This window comes from Diadema antillarum, unplaced genomic scaffold, assembly GCF_040938485.1.
Source record: "Diadema antillarum isolate AM-2024a unplaced genomic scaffold, OU_Dant_1.0 seq00000925_RagTag, whole genome shotgun sequence".
In the NCBI taxonomy this organism is placed as follows: Eukaryota; Metazoa; Echinodermata; class Echinoidea; order Diadematoida; family Diadematidae; genus Diadema; species Diadema antillarum.
Genome location: NW_027271776.1, coordinates 40,073 through 64,716, shown reverse-complemented (window position 1 = coordinate 64,716; position 24,644 = coordinate 40,073). Strand labels below are relative to the sequence as shown.

Genomic DNA, 24,644 nt, shown 5'->3' with positions numbered 1-24,644 from the left:
CTACAACAAGGTTGCAGATTTGATAAGGATATGTTAGTGGTACCAAGCAGCTCTTTATGAAGAGGCTTTCCTGTATAATAATAGAGGCTCTAAGAAACTATGGCAAACTTCTGAAGTTGGATAATACTCTAGCAAAATGATGGATTTTTTTTTTCTGGAATACACAAATTTAGAAGTTAAGAAGTGATCCAGATTTCACAGGCATCAGAAATCTTCTGGTAGATTTTTTTTTAAAATCAAAAGTACTAATAGCAGAGGGATAATACCAATGACAGGAAAAAAAAGCAAAAACAAAGATGCACTACAAAGTCGTGAATCTACTCAAACAAGGATACTCTAATTGCAAAGATTAAACAGGGAGAGAAGTCTATGAATGCTTAGACTCTGAAAGGCAGGAAAGAAGTACAATTGCTGCATAAAAGAAAAATTACTGTTATAGAGGCAGAGTGAATATCCTACACCGTAATCATCAGTTCATCCTATTTCCTTTTAACGCCACCGCTCTGTCTGATCCATGTGAATATACTTTCATCGCTCTATAATTGCAAGGAGCGTCTGCATTCAGAAGTTCAGGCATACATATGTGTTGGCTTTTAGTGGTCCTCTAGAAGAAGAAGAGAAGTGCAGATTCCATGTCAACCTCTAACCTGGCACCCACTATCATGAGTTCTGTAGACTCTGCCTAAGTCCTTGCTTTGCTGCCTTATGCATCTGTCCATCCAGTCTCCCTGTGGCAAAGAAACAAAGGACAAAATCTAAAAACGAAAGGCAACACAGCACGAAGGATTATGGAGAGAAGATCATTACTTTCCTGCAATGTATCAAACCAACAAACAACTCACAGCAACTCAAATCACATATAAACAGATGTATATCACATGTTATTGCATTATTTGTTATTTGCTCTAAAAAGGAAAAATTGGCAGTGAACATAATTTATATATTATAAGTACATCCTGACAAGGGAATCTCTGTCATGTGTTTTCCTAGGCAGAAATGGAGAAGCATAGTGATACTTACATATTTTATGCTTTCCTTTGACCTGAAACTTGATTAATAACTCCTGTGGATTCTCACAGATGAAGACAAATGGTGAGGCAGACTCCCCTTTTGGGTACTAGAAGGGGAAAATAAAGATGAGAGAGAAAATTCAGACTTAAATTCAAAGCATCCTGTTGTACTCCTGTGTCAAAGTCAACTGTGTGTTCCAAATTCTAAGTGATACTGTGATGAACATAATGCAAGATTTGAAATGTAAACTTGAAAGGCACTTCATTCTTTACTAAACAACCATCGCTTGTCTATCAGAAGGGCCCTGGCATGAAATTTCTATCCCTATTAAAATCAAATTTACGTTTGTGTAATATTTCATCATGAAGTTTTGAAATCTCTTTAAGATGGTGTAACCATACTTTGTGCGTGTGTGTGTGCGTGTGTGTGTGTGTGTGTGTGTGTGTGTGTGATTTTTTGAGCGCTTAAGTCTTAACTCTTTATATGCGATGGTGGAAACCCCCTGTGTGCCACATTATTCATATACACCAATGTAGTCATGCTTTGTGAAAGCATTCTGTTTTTCAAATCTTCGTAACTTGTATAGATTTCTGTTAACCCGGGCACAAAGTGAGCAAATTTGTAGACAAAGTGTCACGCTTTACTCTGATGTGAATGGTATGGCAAATCTATGATTGTTTTTCTTTCAAATGACCAACAGCTACATTACTGAAAAGGCATGACTTTTCCACACAAAACAGTGACAATAACTTAGAATTTACATGCAAATCCAGAAGTGAACACCGCTTGATGATCAATCACCACATAAAATACGAGCCATATGTAAGAGGAATGAAAGCGCGAGGACCGCTTTCATTGTACTGTGACATTTGGCGAATTATCGATCAGTTTGGGCGGGTTTGTGTGTTTGAGCAGAATATGCGAAGTTGGCACGCTGTCGACTGAGTCAGACGTGTGAACGTGGCACATAAAGAGTTAAGGCCCTCAGCGCAGGCAAGGAAACTTATCCTAGAAATAAGTTTGATACATCAAGGAAATGAATCATACATCATTGGCAGCACCAATGGAGGTGTCAAAAACCTTTCCAGAAGGGCCTGGCACCCTAAAAACCCTGTGTCACCAGTCATGAGGCAAAACTATATTATGAACATGAACACCTCAACAAGGGGTCCTCGACACAGGCTAGCCCCACGTTAATTTTTCTCTGTCCACTACTGAGAAAACGCATGTACATTATATGTATGCATCTTCCTTTATAGCATGTGTATGGGCAGCAAAAATCCTGCCATTTCGTTGATCGGAAGTTGTGTGTTGATTTTTACCAGCTGCACGTTGCTTTCCTGAAGGTAGCCACTGTAAACATGTTATCGCGCACTTGCAGCAAGAGTTTGCGCACTATGCAAGTGTTCGGGCGCTCAGTAAGAGACGCTTACTGGCTGGCTATCCATGCATCCAGTAAATTTACACTGCATCATTTAATTATTGGATGCATGGTTGCATCTATGGCAAGCTAAAAGAAAATGCGTCGAGCTAAATTTTCCATCACATTACATTATCAAAAAATTCATTTCTGGCAAAAAAAATGTGTCCCTGTCTTATAAAACAGATGATGCACATGTCTTGTGTGCATCAGTACAAATAGTGTGCATGCAGTGACAATGGAATCCAGAGACTCCAACCCCAAGCACCTTCTGATCTGGAGATTCTCCCGCCTGAAACCCCTAGCAAACGGGAGACCCAAGTTTATGTGTGCGAAGCGCGAAGTTCCTAGGGTTATAGATGCTCTCTGGTGCTATCTAAAGGCTTATTTTTGCAACATACGATAGCAATAAGTAAGAAATCCTCTCAAACGGGAGACATTGATCCAGGACGGGAGAAATTAAATCTCGAACGGGAGATTTTGCAAAAACGGGTTTTCGGCGGGAGATCTCCCGTCGAAAACGGGAGAGTTGGAGTCTCTGGGAATCTAGTCTAAGCCCATTCAGCTTCGCCTCGTGGGTGAAATATTCCATAGTAACCTTATGCCCTCAATTCAGACTGATGCACTCACACCTGTGCATCATTTGTATCATGTAGCTGTGTAGGTATTTATGTGATGATTTCTAGCATCTGGTGTAAAACAGCAGAACATTGTGGTTGTTTCACCTTCTCCCTATAATCTTCTTGTGATAAACAGTCGACTACATCCACACATCCCAAGAGGCAGCCGACGGGGAAGTGTTCCGGAAACTGAAGGTCTGCATGAATGAAAACAGGTCAATAAGGTGCTGAAATGTGGCAGAGCATGATAGCAAACTGGGTAACAGCATTGAAATGTCATGGCAATAACCAACGAAAAATATCTTTACTTAATCAATCAAGATACTTAGTACAACTTAGCACAGAAACAATCATCTTAGCCACATTAAGCTGGCACCCAAATCTTACAGCATACATCATATCCTATGTTTAATAGATAAAGACTAGATGGAGCTGTTTAAATTCATTAAATCTGTGCAAAATCAGGGATAAATCAACAAAACTTTGCCAATTCGAGTCAGAAATATTAAAACTTTCATCTTGTAAAATGTGTAGTCAATTCAAGAATCAGATCTAAATTTAGTGGTTTAAAGGCTTCTCATTCTTCAGAGGAAATAAACAATGGTATATCACCGTGATAGAGCTTAACTGCAAGAGAAGTGTTAAAGCTAAAACACAGTTCTCAGAAGGGCTCAGAATTCATCCTCCCATCATTTGAAATTTGCTCATATTACATCAAAAGGGTTCATCAAGCACCTTGTCTGGCTGATGCAATTTGCTGGGATAATGAGTTGTTTTGGAGTATCTTGAGATCAAAAGTGTGAAATAGGAAAAGTTGGTGTACCCAACTTCTATTCCTGAAGTGCCCTCATTCAGTAGTGGGTATATAGAATGCTACTAGTATGTGATGACAGAATCGTGCCCTAGCAGTAGTACTGAACCGCATCCAGCTAACGAGCTGTATGCAATTCACTCTCATGCAATGGATACAGCTGTGGCCCCATATATTGTAATCGATGTAATTAAGTATTACAACATCACGATCAGGTACGCTCTGAGACTGCATTACTTCCAGCACACCTTGTTGGATAATATCTCGCATTTTCGTCATTACCCAACTGAAATCGTCCTATCAAAGCGCTACTTCACACATTTGTTATGCATACGTCTTCATTTCAGAGCACAAATCAAAAGTTTCTGCAGTCACATGGGAATCTAAGTTTTACCTTTGATTATCAGGATGCATTTATGGCTGCCCATTACAAATTTGACTGGTTTCATAAACTTACTATACTACATGTCAGTGGAGATTCTTTGACACATAGCACCACAAATCCACAACCTGCGCAAATAGCTTCTTTTGTTCCGTAATTTTTGTGTTGACATATTTTCCTTTCTTCTGTCAGCCATAGGGATTTCATCAAGATGTTTCTTACCATCGGAACTGAGATGCCTGTAAGCTGCTTTTGCCGTATCGATTTGTTCCTGCTCGGGGTCCTTGGCGGCCGCAGCGATCCAGAGTCGACCACGGTGAGGGGAGTACCAGGTCCTGCCTTCATGCCTGAGAGGAAGGGGGAGAGCAGGGAAAATTCTGAGGGAAAACTCCACTCAATTTAATGCAAGAAGAGAGTGGCTTTCCCAATGTTTTCCTGTCATAATATCTACATTTCTTTATTGATGGCCAACCCACCCCACCCCCCCCCCCCCCAAATGAAAGGGTTTTTAAAGGATTTTTTAAGTAAGTGAAAAACTTGATATGCAGATTGGCAGAGTCAGAACAATTATCCCACATTTTGAGCCTTCTCTTCACTTTCAAAGATATATACAAAACATTCAATTCCCCAAGGAACACTTATGCACACAGTGGACAATGGACATGTTTGAGGCAGATTGGATACTTTCTTTTGAGCCTCTAAAGATTCCAATCCACCGAAAGAGAACAAACAAACAAACTCAGAGGCCTTGCCAGGCATTCAATTCCTGACTCTCTTGAAGGAGTTTGCACCTTCAAATGTTTTTGCACAGATATCCAGCACCATGCAAATGATGTGATATGATTTCATGTACTTTTCTCCTAAATGCTGAGAAAGGAAAACAGAAACATCGATATCACCCCTGAGGCGACAGATTAACAGACGTCAGGGACTTACATTTTGATTCCCGCCACGAGCAGAGAGGCCCAGGGTTGGTGCATGCTGAGACAGCGACCCTCGTCTGACATTTCCATCAGCTCGCGGTCCTGTACCCGTGGGTTGCCTCGAGACGCCGTCTTTGTGTCTGTCGCGGAGCTGCTCGAAGATCGAAGGCCTCCACTGGGAATACTGGAGACGAACTGGGTTCAGAGAGAAGACAACGTTGCCATCACAGTTATTGTATGTACTAGATTCAGCATATTAGGGAGCTTTTGATTTAAGGACGCAGATGTTGATTTTGAGTGCCATGAGCAAATTTTTGCCATTGGCATTGTTATGAGCTTGAAATCCTGCATCCTCTCGATTGTAAGGGACGATGGACTGATCCATGAAGGATAAGGACGTTCCAACTTGGTTGCATCCTGCAGATTTCACTGAATCCTCAATCAAAAGCTCCCTATTATAGGTGCGTGTGCTACAAGATACTTTTTTCAAGCATCACATGGATAACAAAATGCAACATGAAATTCACACTGTTCGTCTGTGTGTTAGTTTTTTTTTATTTAGAGGTAATGCTTATTGCTGATGCTGATTTTAATCTTACAGCAGCAAAGAGAGTAGAAAGGTCTGATACGATACTTTAGAAATACTCATCAAGGCCTTGGGCATATTAGCTCCCAGGTTCAAGTCCCAATGGCATACAAACGGATCTATGCCTCACACGCCCAACTCAGTTGACGGCCTGCCAAGTTCACATATTTTGTTCAAACGCTCAAACCCACCCAACCCAAGCAATAAATCGCCAAATGTCACAGTACAATGGAAGCTTCATTCATGGTTCCTTTCCTCTAATACAAGTAGCTCTCATTGTGGGATGACTGAATATCAATCAGTGTTCTCTATTAGATTTGCAAGTAAATTCTCGGTTTATGTCACTGTTTTGTGTGCAACAGTAATGTCTACACAATAATAAAGCTACTGATTAAAAAGTAATTAGAATTATAGATCTGCCATAAAAATTTACAGCACAGAAAAAGCTTGTCATTTGCTCTGCAACTTTGCTTATTACATGTCCAGCGTAACAAAATCTATGAAAGTTACATGGATTTGAAAAAAAAAAAAATGTTTTCCAAAAGCATATGTCTCCGTTGCCGTCTCAGAATAATGTGGCACACGAAGGGATTTCACCGTGATGCATAAAGAGTTAAGGGTGACCATGATTGTCACAATCATGGTGGTGGTTTGAGATGATTGATGATGTAACTGGACAAATTCCTCCTGGATCCCACGCTGTTGAGCTTCACCGTATGGCCACAAGCCATAACGAGGGAGACAAATCTATTAGCAGGCAAGGAGGATGCTGTACAGTCCCTAGGAACAGTGACATTATCCGGGCCAACCATTGACCCAGTAGATGAGCATTGTTTTAGAGCCAGCTTTGTTTTCTTTTTCTTTAAGTTCTGAAAATACCTCTAATCACCTGTCTGACATATCTCCAGGGTATTCTAGTTCTTCCATCGACTAGTTCCACCCTTAGGGCTGGTAACCAATCCATCAAACGGGTTGATTGTCCAGAATATCTATGTCAAGAGCACTGGCAGGAAAAATGCCAAGAGCAGGTGAAGCGACACCTCAATATACATGATTACAAAAATACCGGTACTCTTTGTATGACCAGCATGAAGAAAGGTCTCATCAATTCTGACTGAGATTGCCCAGCATGAAAATGTAAGAAAAATCACCACACAAATAAAAGAAAAACATAGCCACCCTTGCCGTGAATCTTACACAAAATGAAACTGCGGTCATCATGTAAGTTTATGTAGGTTATGGAATTTCTTAGTTATCATTCCTTATCTCAACACGGTCATCATATAAACTGCTACACTGAGATATGTGCAGCTTGTTGAATGTGATGCCCAAAAGCACATCTTTTTTCCTGTGGCAAACATTGCACATGTCTGATGAGCTGTCCAATGAAATATCGCGTGGGACCAAGCATCACAAAACCATAAACACAGACATAGATACAGACATACACACACACACACACACCAACACACATATTTTTCATATAAAATCTACACTCAGCAAGATATTCTATATTTCCTCCTCCCAGTGGAAAACATGATCAAGTACCTTAAAGCCAAAGGGCATTGAAATCCAATTATGTATCACATACATATACATATATCTTCATTTTGCTCTTCAAATATGACATCACAAATTGTATTATAAAGTGGATATTTTTGCATGAGTAATTTGGCTGGGTGAGATGAATTTCCCATGTTTTTCATTCTGCAGAATCAGGACATTATTTAACGGAACAAATGGCCTGCAGAAATATTCGCATATATTTTGCTATCATCTGATTGTGCTGTTGACAATCGCACAGCCTGAATTTAGGAACCCACAAATATTTTTGAGCCATTTCAGCGCAAAAAATCAATCGTGCAAAAATATTGACGATTACAGTAAACTGATGGTGTACATGTATTTCAATGTAATAATCAATATTCGATAGACCTTAACAACATCAGAGGACTCTGAAGGTGAATGCTACATGGACCTGAAACAAGTTCTTGGAGCAGTGAGGAATGCATAAAAGCATTTCAGTCTGTGAAATATATACTAACACGACACATGTACAACAAAGGAGGTTCTAGAGCTGGAGCTCCAACTGGCCATAATTATTCAAAGAGTTGTCAGATTTCTATGGATGCACAAAAGAATTCCACAGGTGCATTTGTACCTTTGACGATTGATGTTTGAAGCCGCCATCATTCTGGGTAATCAGAAGTAGGATTTTGAACTCTATCATTATATCGGGTATATTTTGTTTGTTTATTCATTAAATGACATGAACTTTCTCCTTATGGAAAGTTCAAACTCGTCCAGAAATACCTGCAAAAGTGTAAATTGGAGCCGTATGTCGTGAAAGTGTTTTTAAGTATACCCTCTTTGAATGCCGATTTTAAAACTTTTCCGCTAAATTCCAACAAATAAAACTGATATGGAATAATCCTCGAGAATAGTTCTTTGTAAATCAATATGTCAGATTTGTGCCCGGACATGCCCATGTCCAGTAAATTTGATTTTCATTTCATTGATTTCTATGTGATTTCTATCCGCGCATCCCCTGCCTATGCCTTTTTGTATTGCTCATATTCCATAAGTAGGGATGGCGAAAAGTTATTACCATCATAAAGACATCTCTTTCTTAGAAGGTAGCTGGTCATTATGCAATGACACATGAATCAATTGTCCTCCTATCTGTGGGGCAGCACCTGTTTGGTACATACTTCAAATATTTTTGAGTGGCGGCTTCGAACATGGTTTCAAAGGGAATAAGAGTTGTGACTCCATTCTCTTGACCCTCCTTGGTACAACCATGAGAAAATACAAGAATGTGGAGAAGGAATGAGCATTGACGCACAGTGGCTGACACTTCTTTGGCCTCATTTTCATAGGAAACACTGAGTTTCTTTTTTTTTTTTTGAAGTTTGTCTCTTAATGAATATATCATATACAATCAAGCTTGCCTATAAAGTCAAATCTATTTTAGACTGAAGAAATAGCTTGGACTTAGACACTACAAAAATTTGACTTATGAGGAATTAAAATCATAGAATATAAAAAGAAGAGCACTTGAAAAGACCTTCGACTTATGAGTTATTTGATTTATGCAAGGCTGACTTAAGCAAAGTTAACTGGATTAATTTACCTGGATGCATATATAAGGATTGAACATCTGTTAAATCTTATCTTTTCATTTGTTTCACTTGGAACTGATTGAGAGAATATGGCAAGCAGGAAAAACATCAACTCTAGTGAACATGCCGTTACATCTTTTCGTCTTCAGAGATAGTTCTTATGACACCGCAGTCCTAAATGTACTTGTACACATGCTGATCAGATGCCACATTCACTGACATCTCCTATTCAAACAACCATTCTGTGACTGTTTGCAACTACTGTAAAAACAGAAATTTTCATGTGCATGAAACTTTCACGAGTTTTGTGAAGAGCTCAGATTTGCTTAACCCTAAAAGGGGCGGGGGGATACCCCCCCTCGACGTTTCGCGCTATAATTCTGTAACGCGAGAAGTCCTCGTCGCGAGGCTTCTTGACTTTGTTTGTTCAAGTCTCGCGCAACTTTTGAGACCAAATTTGTGACGTCCGCGCATACTTTTGCGAAGCCACGCCCATTTTTGTAACGGAATGTCGCCCCAAAACGGGCATAATTTTGTGATTTTGTGTACATTTCCTATGGAAAACAGTGCTCTGTCATGAAAGTCATACAAACCTGCTTATTTTTACAATTAATCACTTTCATTGATTAGTTTCGTGCTAATTATGGTAGAAAAGTGGTGAGTGACAATTTCAAATGAAAAAACAAAGAAAAAACAAAAGTTGAAAAACAAGGAAATACATAAGAAATTCTGAAAACAATAAAATAGTAAGAATTGAAATGAATTTTCGAAGTTTTTGTGATGTACAATTGTTGAATATGCTAAAACAGATTTACAAATCAAAAATTAGACTCTCAATGCTTTTAATTAGGCTAAAATATGATCTTGAGCTTAATTTGCATAATTAATTAATTAAAATCAGAAATTGATTGTTTCAAAAAATCTTATGACACAATATTGTAGATTATGACGCGGGTCTCACGCATGCAAAATTTCATCGCGATCACACCACCGATGGGGCGGAATCCATCCCCCCCCCCCCGGTCTGAGCATAGCCAAAAAAGCCCGGCCCCTTTAGGGTTAAGTAAAAGGCACGTGAAAGGTTTTGCCTACACAATGCGTTGAACGGCAGTGGCAATTAGCTAAGGTGTCACGCTGCAAAAAAAGGGTTGTCTGCTCCAATTCACGAAAGTTTCATGCAGTGAATATTTGTGTTGGTTCCATTGCTTTACAACTGTGTTTCCTTATCAAAAGTAGTGAAAGGCTCTTACGAGCACTCATGGCCGGACGAGCATGCACCACCTGAAATTACATACCTTGGGGGGTTCCCTCACAATGGTGGGGTTGAGAATGGTGGTATCGGGTTCCCTCGACGCCTCCCTATCACCAGTCTTGTTGCCAAAGGTGACCCTCTGCACCACCTCGTCCTGCCGGTTGTACATCTCCCCACCCTCCTGCTCCACTACCTTCCTGCCAGCAAAGTCTAGGGTGAACTTCTTCTGGAGCCTGGAGCCGTGCCGCTGCTCCCGTAGCTCCGCCTCCCTCCTGCGAAGGTCCCCCTTCTCCTTCCCGCTGAGCCATTGGTTGGAGTCACTGGAGAAGTAGTCGGACTGGTCGTCCACGACCTGGGTCCTCCTCTCGCTGGAAGAGATCAAAAGGGATTCCTCACAGGTTTATACAGAGTACCAAAGTGTGATGTCATAGCCATTCATCGCCATGGAAACTGGTTCTCAATGACCTCACCTGGCCAGAGTGTTTATGCGCACACTTGGTTCCAACCCACGCTATAACAAAAGTTTGTGACATCATCACTTTGGTACTCTATATTAATCTTGATTTATCAAACATAGACCACACAATCTCCATATCAAAGATTTGCAATTCACCTACACGGAAGATATATAACATTTTGCAGTGTGGAAATCCTTACAAAGTTTGTGCCGTGTGATACCTGCATGTAATTTAAAGTAATTTAATATTTTGACTGCTATACTTGAAAACTACTCATAAATCAGGTCCTGACATCAGAGGTCGTGCCTCCTAGATAATATCGTAAGTTAGGTTCACACAATGTTCCTAAACTTTAAGTTTAGGTCGAACACTTAACTCTCGATGATTAGCTTGTAGTTTAGCACCGTGTGGACGCACTCGAAAGTTAACAATCTTAAAGTTTAGTCGATGACTAGAACCACGAGACATCTTAGGGTTTACGCTCTCTCCATGAGCCATGGGGGGGTCCCCGATCGTAGTCTCGTTCCGTGTGGACACAATAATCAATGAGCTTATGAGTTAGCGTGAACCGCGTGTCTCGTTCACTGCGCTATTTTGTATGGGCATATTAAAGGTCATCTAGCAAAGACTCTGCACTTCCGTTGTAATCATCGAGTGGGGCTCGCTCGTAAGTTGTAACTTAAGTTTAGGTGCGGGTGTGAACCCACGTCGTGAATGCATGAGTGGAGCTAATCATCGACAGTTAAGTTTTCAATGTAATCTTCAAGTTTGGCAACTGCCTGTGAACATAAATATTGCAGCGTTGTAACCACTGACCTGGTCTTGTCATATTCAATGAGTCGTTCTTTGTGTGCAATGGCCTTGTCTATGCTGGACAAGGACTGCGTCGCTGACCCGTCTCCGTTGACCGGCTTTGAGGGTTCACCCATCAACTTCTTCCGCAGTTTTTCACTCTTCTTGGAGTTCCTCGCCAGAATCTCCTGCTCCTCTTTATTGCACACCTACAACAGGTGGACAGACAGATGGATGATGGATGGACAGATGGATTGATGAACGGATGGATGGATAGATAGATGGATGGACGGAATGATGGATGGATGGATGGGTGGATAGATGGATGGATGACGGATGGAATGATGGATGGATGGGTGAAATGATGAAAGGGTGGGTGGATGGAAGGATGGGTGGATGGACGAATGGATGGAAGGATGGATGAATGAAAAGATGGATGAAAGAAGAATGAATTAACAGTTAGATGGGTGGATTAAGATGGATGGTATCAAACATGGATCGATTGATGGACAGATATAGATGGATAGATTGATGAATAAATGGATAGATGGATTCATGGGTGGATCAATGGGTGGATAAGTAAATGGATGGATGAAAAGATGGACAAATGGCAGAATGGACGAATGAACAGTTAGATTGGTGGATAGATGAAGGGTGAATTGAAATAGAGGCGATATGATGCATTGGTTGATTGATAAATCGATAAATGGATGGATGGATGGTTGATTAATGGAAAGAAAGATGGGCAAATAATTGAACATGGAGTCAAACTTCATTATCAAATATTGGTAGCAAAATGTAAAGGTAAAATCTGACGGATCTATAATCTCAAGGAGAATAGCTAATCAATGAAATGTCTGTCACAATTTAAAATTTACCACGTGTAGCTAAATTAATAAAAATGCTCCTTGGTCAGAGTGTCTCATTCATGAGGTACAATCCACTATTTTTTGGTTTGCATCTTAACACTGTGACCTTAAACATATTGATACTTGATCTTCACATGGTTATCCATGTTTAAATCTCACTTCATGAATGCCCCTCACAGTGGCCTAAGGCGGCAGTCATAACAACAAATAATTGTGCCCGCATACAAACAACAAACCTGGACTCCCTTTCTCAAAATACTTCAAAAAGTAGGAAGATCGCCTTTTACTCGCCTTCACTAAAGCAACGAGAAAGCAACAACTGATCATTGATTACCCATGAGCATTTTAACTCATCTTCAAGGTTACTGTATATGCTGAATATTTTGCGAGGTTTTTATTTTAGCGAATTTTGCAAAAATTTAACTCTGATCCCGATGTGAATGGTAAGTACATGTATACATTTCTCTGTTTAGTATTGCACTTTATGACGGCAAATTCAACCACTCGCAAAATCGGCAGGAAGTCCCCATTAGCAAAAAATTTGCTAATTATATGGTGAATACAGTATTACAAATCATTGTAAACTGCAATTGCACATCTCTCCATCAAGTGGGTGCTCCAAAATAAAATGATCCTGACAGCTAGCACTTTGTGGAATGAAAATGTTAAACAAGGAGCTTTTACAGAAATACTCCTACATTTAGGATAAAATTAGTCAAGCCATCTCCGCCATCTGACTAGCTGATACTGGTGTGATTTTTGTCACTGAAGCACATGAACAACATCCCTGGCATGTGCTGAGAAGGCAGAAATAGCAATATCAGCAAAAAATCAGCGTGTGCATGTACCGTGCTCCAGCTGACAATCTATTGTGTTTCTACACGTGAACATGTACCTGTCACTACCTCAATGATCAGTGGATGGAATATGGCTTCATTCTGTTCAGTGTTTGTGCTAAGCAAAGCAGATGGTAAATTGCACAACTCATCAGTTAACCATAACTGTACCAGCTAAACGGCTAAATCTACTGAGTACAAGATATAAGAACAAACTGGATTTTCCACTTTCATATCAAAAAGCTGATTTAATGTCTTTATGAAATAGTTTGCACACATATCTTTGAGGTTGGTGTGCACGCAACCCACTCTGTACTGCCTTGTGAGTATTACCTATTGGGAGTGCCATTTAACACAGACAATGTACAGTTCTCATAGACCCTGCACACAATTTGTACACTGACATGGGCAACTGAACACAAAGCATGCGTAATACATTCTGTCACATAAATACACACAGTCTTGCTTAAGACAAGACTACTTCCACAGAATCTCCCAACTGATCCCGACATACCAGAGCCCCACAGAAGAGGCAGGGTCCCGATCCCTCCTGACTGCACACGACACGCCCACACTCCAAACAGTTTGACACCAGGGCGTGCTTGTGGGCCTGGCACTCGCAGGGGTGTCTGCCGGGGATGTGGATGGTCGTCCGCGCCTGCCCTTCCTGACTGTAGAGGGCGACATACTTGGTCTTGCGGCGTGCACCTTGCTGCAGGGCCAGAGCGTGGTCATCCTGCGGTGGCAGGCCATTCATGACTGGTTTCTGTTGAGGTGGCTGTAATCAGGTTGGGACAAAATCATAAAATGCTAAAATACATAATACTCCTACAGCACAACCTAATACAATTTCTTCAAGCCTTGTATCTGAAAACAAAGTAAAATACTTTCATGCAACAAGGCACCAGGATTACTCTTCATAAGCACCAACATTCATTCACAGGACACTCCAAGATACAGGAAACAGGGCTAGTTATCAATTTAGCACTCAGCATAAATCAAATTTTGACTAAGTCATGTACTTAGCTCATCAATAATCAGAATACCAAGTTTGAAGTCCTTTACTCAAATAAATAACTCTGTCAAATACTTACATTTCTGACCTAACTATTCAAATGAATACTGCTTTAAGGACTTCTATCGCTTCATGCCTTGATACATCATTCTCTTGGTAACTAAGTGCTAATAGATTTTGTTGTGTGGCATGTTGAAGAACATAGAGAAAACAAAACCTGTTCACTATCAATTATGTCCAGAAATTAAAATCAGAGCAGTTCTCTGATACAGTGCACTCCCGTTATAACGAACACGGTTATAACGACATTTCGTTATAACGAAGTAAATCTTCTGGTCCCAAAATTATCACCATTAAAGTCTATGGTAAAAAAAATTCGCTTATAACGAACACGGTTATAGCGAAATTTCCGTTATAACGAAGTCTTTTCCGAGCGCCACAGACAAAGAAAAACAAAAGAAATGTGCTCTGTTATAACGAAATGCGAATTGCTTTCGAAATTTCGTAGCGGAACAAGCATTTATAGCGTCTCTGCATGGATGAACGCTTCACACCACTGTGTGTTCGCTCTTTGTGTCACGCACAGTGTCTGAGGGGAACTTGCGTTTATTATTGTGATACAGTTATTCCATCACATTTCACATAGCTTTCCAGTATATGATGAGTATTCAGCAAACAGAATATGATATATATACTTGGTTTTCTTGTTTTCGTTATATATTGTATTTGTTCGGTTATAAGGAAATTTCGTTATAACGAAAGAAAACTGCCGGTCCATGACGGGAGTGCACTGTAGTGGAAAATGAAAAACTCTGTCACTGCAGCTCATGGGAATTAACAGATTCAATCTCCTGACCTTCTACCCAATCTCCCCCCCCCCTAATCTAGCAGAGGGGGAATTACATAGCAAAGAACTTTAAACCGATTCCAGCCAGACCCTCCCATAGGATGTTTGAGAACAACGGTTTTCATGCAATTTTCATCTAAAGGCTCTTTCACATCTTAGCTAATTTTGCAAGTTGACCCACCAAGTCTGAGGCACCAAATCTTTCTGGGTTTTGGTGATCATTGTTGCTTATCCATTTTCAGTGTTTTATTAGGTATCTAGAGTAAAAAAATCTCTTGATTTGATGTCTCCCACTTGTTAAATTAATGACTAATTATGTCAAATGGCAACACAGTTTTAAAAGATTAAAATTCCTGCTTCTGACTAAAAATTGGCAATTCACGAAGATTTTTTTTTCTTCTGATTTTGTGCAGTTTGATTTAACCAACTCATCTAATCATTCCTTCAGTGAAATTCAGAGCGGCTATTTTGATAATAAAGTCTGTTGCACAATTTCTAGAGGACTTGATGGTTTCAAGTGTTGTTGGCATGGTGTCAACTTTAACTCCTGCATCATATTTATGTCATCATGCTGACATCACAGTTGGGTTGTAAAGGTACAAGAGAAATTGTCTTTTCTCCTTTTCTATCTCTAGTAATCTCAACAATACCACAAGACTGTATGACTATGAGAACAACAGTAAATTCAAGTCATGAACATGAATTCAAGTCACGAAAGCAAATTCAAGTTTGAAAGGATTGAAAGTAAATTTGAGGACACATTTCATTCCTCCCTTTGATTTCACAATGGGAGGTTAGCTTGAAATTTGACACACACTAGTTACTCTTGGGGTCAAAGCTGGTAAGAGCAAACAACTCCCACTGTAACATCCCAATTCCAGAATTTTAAAGCTGCACTTGGACAGCATACAAATAATACACATGAAAGGGCATTAGTCAGAATTATCCAAACAACATACCTTTGGAATAGTCTAATATGCCTGAGATGAAGGTGAAGATGTTTGGATTGTTTTGCAGGTACAGAGTGTGGGTAATTATACTGAAGCCCGAACAAGATGATGTGTACTATTTGCTTTACAACATGAAGAAAATCCTTGTTGTTTCATAAAATTCTGCTGCACACCAGCCATTTTCGAGAGCAAACATACATGTAACAATGAAATTTCGCTCATTCACATAGGCCTACCAAGCAAACTGAATGAACAAAGTCATGTATTTGAGCAGTGATATCTCTGAGCGATCGTTAGTACTGGTCATTAGTACCGACCATTAGCAAAAACTTATGTTTGGCAAAATGAAAGACTGGTCACATGATTGCTCTCAGACAATCATTTCATTAGGATCTATATCACCTTTTATAAACAGTACGATGGGCCATTGGCACATCTGTCTATGGTTTTTGTGTTTTTGTTTTTGTGTTTTTCTTTTCTTTTATTATTATACAAATGATGCACAGGATAGAGTGCGTTAGTGGAGGTGCTCGTGCATGTTTCACAATTGTAAATACCCTCGAGTGTGCTGCATCTCCACTAACGCCACGAATAATCCTGTGCATCATTTGTTTTATAAAATGGGTCGAAAATTCGGAAACGAACAGCATTTTTCAGCGTTTTTCACGTACCTTTGTGGGTCAAGACGTCCGAAGATGTTCGTCCCAAACATTTATGCACGTCGCACTCGGAAATCCCGCACATCGAAGTATGATGGGGGGGGGTTGGGTTTCCGGACACTTAAGTTCCCGCATGAAAACTTACTTATTCTACAGAGAATATGCACCCTATACCTTAAAGACTTGATATAGACTCCTCATATAGGCCTACTAGACAACATACTCTGAAAACGGCGTGAGAATTAACCTGCTAAATCGTTGGATTTGCCCTTCAAAGTGACTCCATGTACGCGTCCGGTCCCACAACGCTTGGTCTTGTACTGTACGTATAAGAGTATACGTACGCCACACATGTTATGCACAAGGGAAGAAAGGCCGGTCGGCCGGCAGCCCGAACTAGAAGTTGTTTACAGGATTGACAGCGCGTATGCATGCAATTCAAAGGAGCCGCCGCGTGCACAGACGATCGGCAATAGGATTTAACACGCAGTGCAATGGGACTAGAATAACCAAAGCACAAGTGACTCATTTCAGCGCTTCCTATTGGCTACATTCTTGAACCCATTTTATAATATCATTATTTGGTTACCTGAGCTGTTTGGGGTTGCTGCGTCTTTGCTGGTTGAGTGTTCTCTTTATTTTGGTTTGCTTGTTTCTTCTCCTTGTTCTTGGATTTTCCTTTGGGTTTTCTAGCCTCTGTCCAAGTCTGTTCCTCTGTATCAGCAGATTTCCTGTACACCTTGAAACATCACAAAACAAATGAAGTGGAGACTTGCATTACTTCAGCTTAATATGACCTCATTAGCAAACTAGGCATAATCATCTTATATTAAATTAAATTTCAACACGAAAAATACGCCAAGTTAATTCACTTTTAAATATATACATTTTCAATGAGCAACCATTGTGTCTGGTTAGGCTACAAAATGAGTATCATGTTTAGCTACACCAAGAACTCTATACTGTAAGAAATACATTGTAAACTTGTAAAATGTTAATCTCCTCAAAAGATTTTTACATTGGTATACCAGGCTGCAAGGAAACTATGCATCATTTTATATCTTAACATTAGACACAGATATCTTGGAAACACTGGTCTTGACATGCTGGTCCAGCTGTAAGGACACTCCTCTGAAGGGACTCCGGCAAGTAGTTTCCGAAGGTAGGTAGTCATGACATCCAACAAGAGCTGATTTGATTGAAGTTCATTTAATATAAAGCACATGCACACATACACACACACACACACACACACACACACACACTTGTACACACACACAAATACTTGTACACTCACACACAACACAAACACACAAAGATGCTTAGATGATGAATACACAGCTACCAAGTCTCACGCATTCTGCGTGAGACTCAAGCATTTAGGGTCCGTCTCACGATCTCACGCATGGCACCCATTTTTCTCACGTATTGAGTGAAGTCTGCAACTTGGGCCTATTAATAATGAGCATAGCTCAAAGGATTAAAGTGATAGTTGCAATTGAAGGTATATTTCCCTTTTGTCTTTCAAAATAAGTAAAAAATAGTCACTTAAGTATGCACCTGATCGCACCATTAAGAGCTAAAAATTGAAAAAGCTCCCTACTAACCCCTCCCACACCCTCGTTCGCGTGCCAAGACGTTGAGTCATGAAAATCTCACTCATAAAAAAATGTTGAACTTGGCATCCCTGTGAATACTCACTGTGAAATTTTGAGGGATGGTAGAGTTTGCATCCTTCCTTCTCCTCATCAGCTCCTCAATGAAGGAGGTCTTCTGCTCATCGGAACAGTGAAGCAAGTCCTTGAGGTAGTCAACAAGCTCAGCATCATCTTCAATGGCAAGCATGTATCTGTTGACAGCAATGACAGAGATGATGTAATAATTGCTCAAGCGTGCTGACACTGTACACTACAGCTTACTTCTTTTTTTTTTTTTTTTACTATGACACTTAATTATCTCGTTGCCTACAGTTGTGTGCTTTGTGCTGTTGAGTTACAGCATAGTTAGCTTTTAACAACAACAAAGTGAAAGATATTAATCCTGTATCAATGAGCCTAATGTGATTCTCGCTATCGCCAATGACGTAAAAAGTACCCGGATGTTGATTTAAAGGCACTCAATCATGGCAAGTGGTTTGTGCGGCACGGAGACGAACGCAACACGCTGCCTCCCCCCGGTCTGTATCAAATGTAGTGACCCCGAATGAGAATAGCGCTGGCTCAATCGAGAATGGGTCAGCGAACAACACGCTAACCTACAAGAGCTCTATGCTACAAATCTCCTAACACAAAATGGCTGTCTGAGCGAGCCACGAGAGCTTCCGAATGGACGCACACTCTCAGTGCGCATGCGCATGAAGAGAGGCCAAAAGAGCCACGCGTCTTCTGGCCTCTCTCCTCCAATCACTGCAGCTTGCGGTGACAATGTTTGTGTATGATGCATACACACACACGGACACACACACACATGTCTCAGTGGCAGCATTGTCCCACACGTTTATGGATATAGCACCGAGTCTGGCATTGCGCAATTGCATGCACAAACTTCGGTCGTTCGGAGTTTACGTACCGTAAGAGATGGCGATCGGCTGCCTTTAAGCGTCATTTACGGTGCATTATGGGATAGTCCGGTAGCAAAGTCACTTCCGTTCGTACGCGCATGATACGTGACTAATGCTATTTACACACACAACCAACTGTATTTTATGTGTACTTACTGTTTTCTCGACATGAATTTCAGCTTTAATATGACTTGAAATTTCTCTATTCTTAAGAAATTGCTGTTAATACGACTATGGGTTGTTACTGCGAAGCTGCCATGTGTTGTTTGCATGACAATAAATGAACAAATTCTACAGAAATGGGTCCCTTTCTGGCATACGAGACGTGACGTGGTCGCGTGGGTGAAGTTTGCGGGTGACTCCACAGCGCAGTACGTGCGCGCGCAACTTACTAGTAGTAGTACTTGCTTAAGAAATTGCTTCGGAGACAGGATAAGTTCGAGATCACGGTTCATTCCCGATTGTGTTTGTAACACTTCGACAGAGAACAGATAAAAACTAGAAATGTCGCTATGGCGACTGGTACCTCCGCCATAATGCATGATTCTCCTAATAGGTCTAGATAGTACATGTGGACAATGTGTGATTACATTTTCACAAAACTGGCAAAATATCAAAATGACAAGTTTGTCACAAACGTGTTGAATGTTCACCTTCCTTGACCTAGGTTTAATTGGATGAATAGGAGAGCATGTATTTGGAATTTACGGACTTTAACTTGACTTTGACCCATTCATACGTTTATGCATTGAGTAATTTTCAAGGTATGGAGAAAAAGTGCAACTTCTGTATTGAATAGTAAATTGTTACCATTTTCATTTGGCCTTTGACCCTAAAAGTCATAAGATAATCACTGTCAAGCAGAACATGCATAAATATGTAGTAAGTTTCAAGATAACTTGAGCCACTTCCGAGATATGGAGGAAAAACTTAGTTCAGCACTTTCACTTGATCTTTGACCTTTTGGGCAAAAGCAAAAGAAAAAAATTACTTTCCAGAGAATCTCTATTAGGTTATATGCATGCACCAAGTGTAAAAAAAATGATAATAATAATCCTGCTGGCATGGCATAAACATGAGGGAAATAGTAAAATTTTGAAGTGTTGCCCTTGACCTTTGACCCCTGACCTTCGACCCCATGAACCCTAAATTCTCTAGATAATCACTGCCAGTCATTACATGTTAGCTATATTCCATGAAGATACCTTGAACAATTTCCGAAGTACAGAGAAAAAAGGTGAAGTTTTAATACTTTTACTTGACCTTTTGACCTTTGACCTCATGACCCAAACTTTCACCAGAGAATCTTAATTGGGCAATACATGTATACACTACGTTTCAAGAAAATATCTTCCGGCATTGCATAGATATGGTGGAAAAAGTTAAATTTTATGTATTTGACCTTGACCTTTTGACCTTTTACCTTGAGCATGTGGACCCAAAAGTTGATAGGCACAACTTCACCCCCTAATACACATACATGCCAAGTTTCATTAGAATACCTCAAAAGATTTTGATAGTTACCCTTTCCACAAAATTCATTTAATACGGACGGACGGAAGGACGGACGGACAACCCGAAAACATAATGCCTCCAGCACCACTTCGTGGCGGAGGCATAAAAAGATGGGCATTCCATGACGATATCCAGGTGGGTGAATATTTTCCAGCATATTTTCAGCGTATGCAGAGATGACTGAACAGTGATGTGCACATCGATTGCATGATCAAGCAGTACGATGTACCGGTATGTGTTAGCTTAACTAATATGCGCGCGGTGGTGCATGCTAATGCAAGGTCGGCCTAGGGCAACGCGTAAGCAGGGGCTATAGCTAAAGTGTACGAGTATGACAGGCCTGGCCACTGGCTGGCTCGGGTACAGCCGCCTACTGCACTAAATCTTGACGAAAAAGCCACATCCGGTTACTTTTTACGTCATTGGCGATAGCGAGAATTACGGGAACATGCTCTCAATCACTACACAGATGTCTAAACACAAAGGCATATTATTTTCTTTGTTTGAAAATTGTGAGAACAACTGCACACAGAAATTTTAAACAGATTTTTAAAAATGCTGTACAAATGAATGGAAAAAGAATATATACCTCGTGAAGTCATCTGACGTATCTGATAACAAAATCCTGCTCAGTTCTTCTGTGCACCACTGAATGAGTGAAGGAGATGCTGCCATGTCTTCTGTTAAATGAACGGATAGAGTACAGAGATTGTCAAATTTTCAGATGAAAACTAGAGAAGCACTCTGAGAGCATAGACCTCTGCCAAGCAGCTCGTTTCCACCACTGATCTTGTTTTCCATGGAGATCAATGATATCCATCAATATGTAGGCATGCTGTAAATCACCTGATTTCCAAATATAGAAGCCTTTTGTTACATCAACTCCAGGCTGTGTGGCGTGCCTCGCCCTGGCAGAAACTAGAGCACACACTTTGGTGCGCATGTGATAACCTAAAAAATGCAAAGCTTGAACACCCAAGTTCATTGACCCTACCTGCCAAAAATGAAAATATCAAAGATTCTTTATAAAATCCTCAAAAATTTTTGGATCACTACCAAAATTTAATCACCTGTTCATTGTGTCATTCTCAACCTTTCCTACAAGTTCATCCAAATCCATCTTCAACTTTTTGAGCTACCGTACTTTGCACACACACAAATCAACGGCAGTGAAAACATAACCTCCTCCCTCTCTTGGCGGATGTAATAAACTAAACCCTACCCTGGGTCATAGGGGTCAAATGGAGTTCATGCTGTAGTCAAGTGGATCATGGACAAGGTATAGAGTTTGTCAGCAGGAAATATTGGTTCAAGTTCTTCAAAGTGTATACATCCATAGATATTCTCCCCAACGGTATGTCTCTTTTTATTAAAAACTCCTCCAGACAAACAGATATTTCTGACTTACTGATCAAATGCCTCATATAAGATGTACAGCTGTATGTACAGTTCATAATGCATTTAACATCGAGATCAGGGGGGGCGTTTCATCAACGAATTCGTCTGAGGTTTTCACCGACAAATTTACAATCAGCAAATCAGACACAAGGATTTCAGTAGCTTTTATCAGTTGTCAGTGTAAATCACTGACAAAAAGTTTCATGAAACGGTCCCCAGGTAAACAGATCATTTTAGCTGTCTGTGTTAGTGTTTAACTTAATTGTCCATTAATAACACTTTTGTTTTACAAATCACTGTACTACCGGTACACTAATACTCACTAACTAGCTCAACACACCACCTTACATGTTTGTAGGTTCCAGTTATGTTACCTGTCATAAGTCAACAACTAAATAAATTTATAAACCTTACAACAGCTTACACTACTAACAGCCTACACTATACAGCACAGTCTGGGAGATCTGGCTAGTTGGCTAGATCATGCAACCAACAACATCAGTATTCACACAGCATCAACACTACAACATGCTGATCAGGCATCACATAGATCACGTCTACAAAGATTTGTATCTAGAGTTTATAGAGTCTACACTAATTAATTGCGACAGTAATGACTGTGACTGTGTAACTACTAGTATACAAGGAGCGCCCTATTCAATAGTAATTAGTATAAGCCCTGGCGGGCCTGGGCTGGGGTACCGGGGTTAGACTTGAGTTTACACCAAAATTGTAGAAAACTGAGCCTGAGTTACTTCACTAGTTTTTCGTCTATATCTCAAGAATAAAAATAAAACACGCACAAATTATAGGAGAGGGCTAGAGCTCCATAGGTATCCTGAGGGTAAAAGAATAGTTAAATGTGCACGCAGTATAAAGTTAACATAAGATTGAAAAATGCACATGCAGCAACATGGTCACGGAGGCCCGTATGAAACTAGCCGGACACAGGAGGGAGATTCACCCGAGTCTGTCGGGCTGCGCGGTACCTATACTGTATCAAACTTTGTCTTACTTTATTGGTTCTGTCAGCTCTTCTTACCAGACCAATATGGCAATAACTAGGCATGAACGTGTGGTGAAGAATCCGGACGCAGAACGTGTACACAGATGTATGACTAGCTTCAATTGCACGCTGAAATAAGGCAAAATGGGATGAATCAAACTTGGGAATTCCCGTCAAAATCGTCTGGCCAGCTGCCATGCACTTACACGTAAACTACACACGTACCATTGCGAAGATCCTATACATTTCGTGTGTATGATTGCACCATACCTGCACCACACATAATACACACACACCACTACCGATTGTGAGAATAATGTCTGCTGCCCTCTGTATGTGCCTCAGTTAGAGTCCGTTTATCCATGAAAACTCATTTTGTGCTGTCTAATATAGCAAGTTAAGTTTGTTGAAATGTTAAAAATAACGCTTTTCGGCTCAAATTAGATAACATAATTATGTAGTACATGTTTCTTGAGAGGGCAACATAAAATACAAAAATTAATGCATCAAGTGGTTATTCTTTTGTAACTTAATGTTAGTCAGAAAAGAAAGAACAAAATTTTGCAAGCACAACTGTGTAAATTTGATCCAAATCGGATTAAAGAAAGAAAGAAAGAAAGTTTTGATTATCTAAAGATTCGTTAGTTTTGAATGGCAAAACATTTTTTTTTAATATTTAGATACAAATATTCAAATGAATGAGCAGACAATAATTTCCATTGACCCGTCCCCCTCCCCCCCCAAAAAAAAGAACAGAAATAATGAACATTCAATATAAATAAGTAAAAGATGACATTATTCTTCCCGTTTGTAGACTTGAATGAAAATATGACTAAGCTAAGTAAAAGCAAAAATGTTAGTTGGCCCTAGATCAATGAATACGAAGAAAATCAGATGACGGCAATGCGACCGCTATTAATAATAAGCGAAAAAATGTGAAAATTCACAGCTATTAACAGACTCTTCGATATTCATCAAGTTGCACGAGTGTATATTTCTGTATAATCTAGATGATAATTTGGTGAATATTCTATTTAGCACATACAGTCAAATGTCAAATCCTCAATCTCTTACATTGGTGTGTAACTTGTTTTGCCTATAGTTGCTTAAGAATATCATTACATTAAGAACAATAATCTGGATTGACTGTGCGAAGAGTGTTGTGCATGATAAATGGATACTTCTGTAAATTGGGTTGACTGAGTGTACAATAATCTTTACAAAAATCGAGTGAAAATATTCACTCTTGAAGGAGTGGATAGAAAATAGAGTGAAATTAGAGTGAAATTGGAGTGAATTTTGAGTGAAAATGTTCATTTTCACTCGTTTTAGAGTGACCTCATGATCAGAGATCACTCCAAAATCTTCGAGTGATCCCTGAGGACACTCCAAAATGAGTGAAAATGAACATTTTTTCACTCAAAATTCACTCCGATTTCATTCTAATTTCACTTTTTTTTTTGTATTCACTCCTCCAAGAGTGAATATTTTTTTAGAGAGTAGATGTGTGTAAAATCAGTGTTGACAGAGCCAGGGGTGCGAATTGGTTTTCCCCACGAACTTTTTCTCCTTGGTGCTGAATATCAACGAAAAAAAAAAAATAACGGAGTGG

The 24,644-nt window shown here is 39.9% G+C and overlaps 1 protein-coding gene across 1 annotated transcript; it reads right to left on the bottom strand.

Moving 5' to 3' along the window:
• Positions 1-592: 592 nt before the first annotated feature.
• On the bottom strand, positions 593-23,212 carry LOC139741375 (activating signal cointegrator 1-like). Its single transcript, XM_071651958.1, has 12 exons — positions 23,042-23,212; positions 21,218-21,308; positions 18,255-18,402; positions 17,143-17,292; positions 13,597-13,860; positions 11,402-11,586; positions 10,171-10,495; positions 5,181-5,362; positions 4,467-4,591; positions 3,157-3,248; positions 1,021-1,117; positions 593-728 (listed from the first exon to the last, which is right to left on the bottom strand). Exons 2-12 carry the CDS (start codon positions 21,301-21,303, stop codon positions 661-663), a joined length of 1,722 nt encoding a protein of 573 aa, XP_071508059.1. The 5' UTR covers positions 21,304-21,308; positions 23,042-23,212; the 3' UTR covers positions 593-660.
• Between the last annotated feature and the right edge of the window lie 1,432 nt (positions 23,213-24,644).

Excerpts from the sequence above, each read along its gene's own strand:
- LOC139741375 (XM_071651958.1), bottom strand. The coding sequence starts at position 21,303 with ATGGCAGCATCTCCTTCACTCATTCAGTGGTGCACAGAAGAACTGAGC. Across the intron at positions 18,403-21,217 it reads ACGTCAGATGACTTCACGAG|ATACATGCTTGCCATTGAAG; the intron begins GTATATATTCTT and ends TGCTGTCAACAG. Across the intron at positions 11,587-13,596 it reads GCCTCTTCTGTGGGGCTCTG|GTGTGCAATAAAGAGGAGCA; the intron begins GTATGTCGGGAT and ends CACCTGTTGTAG.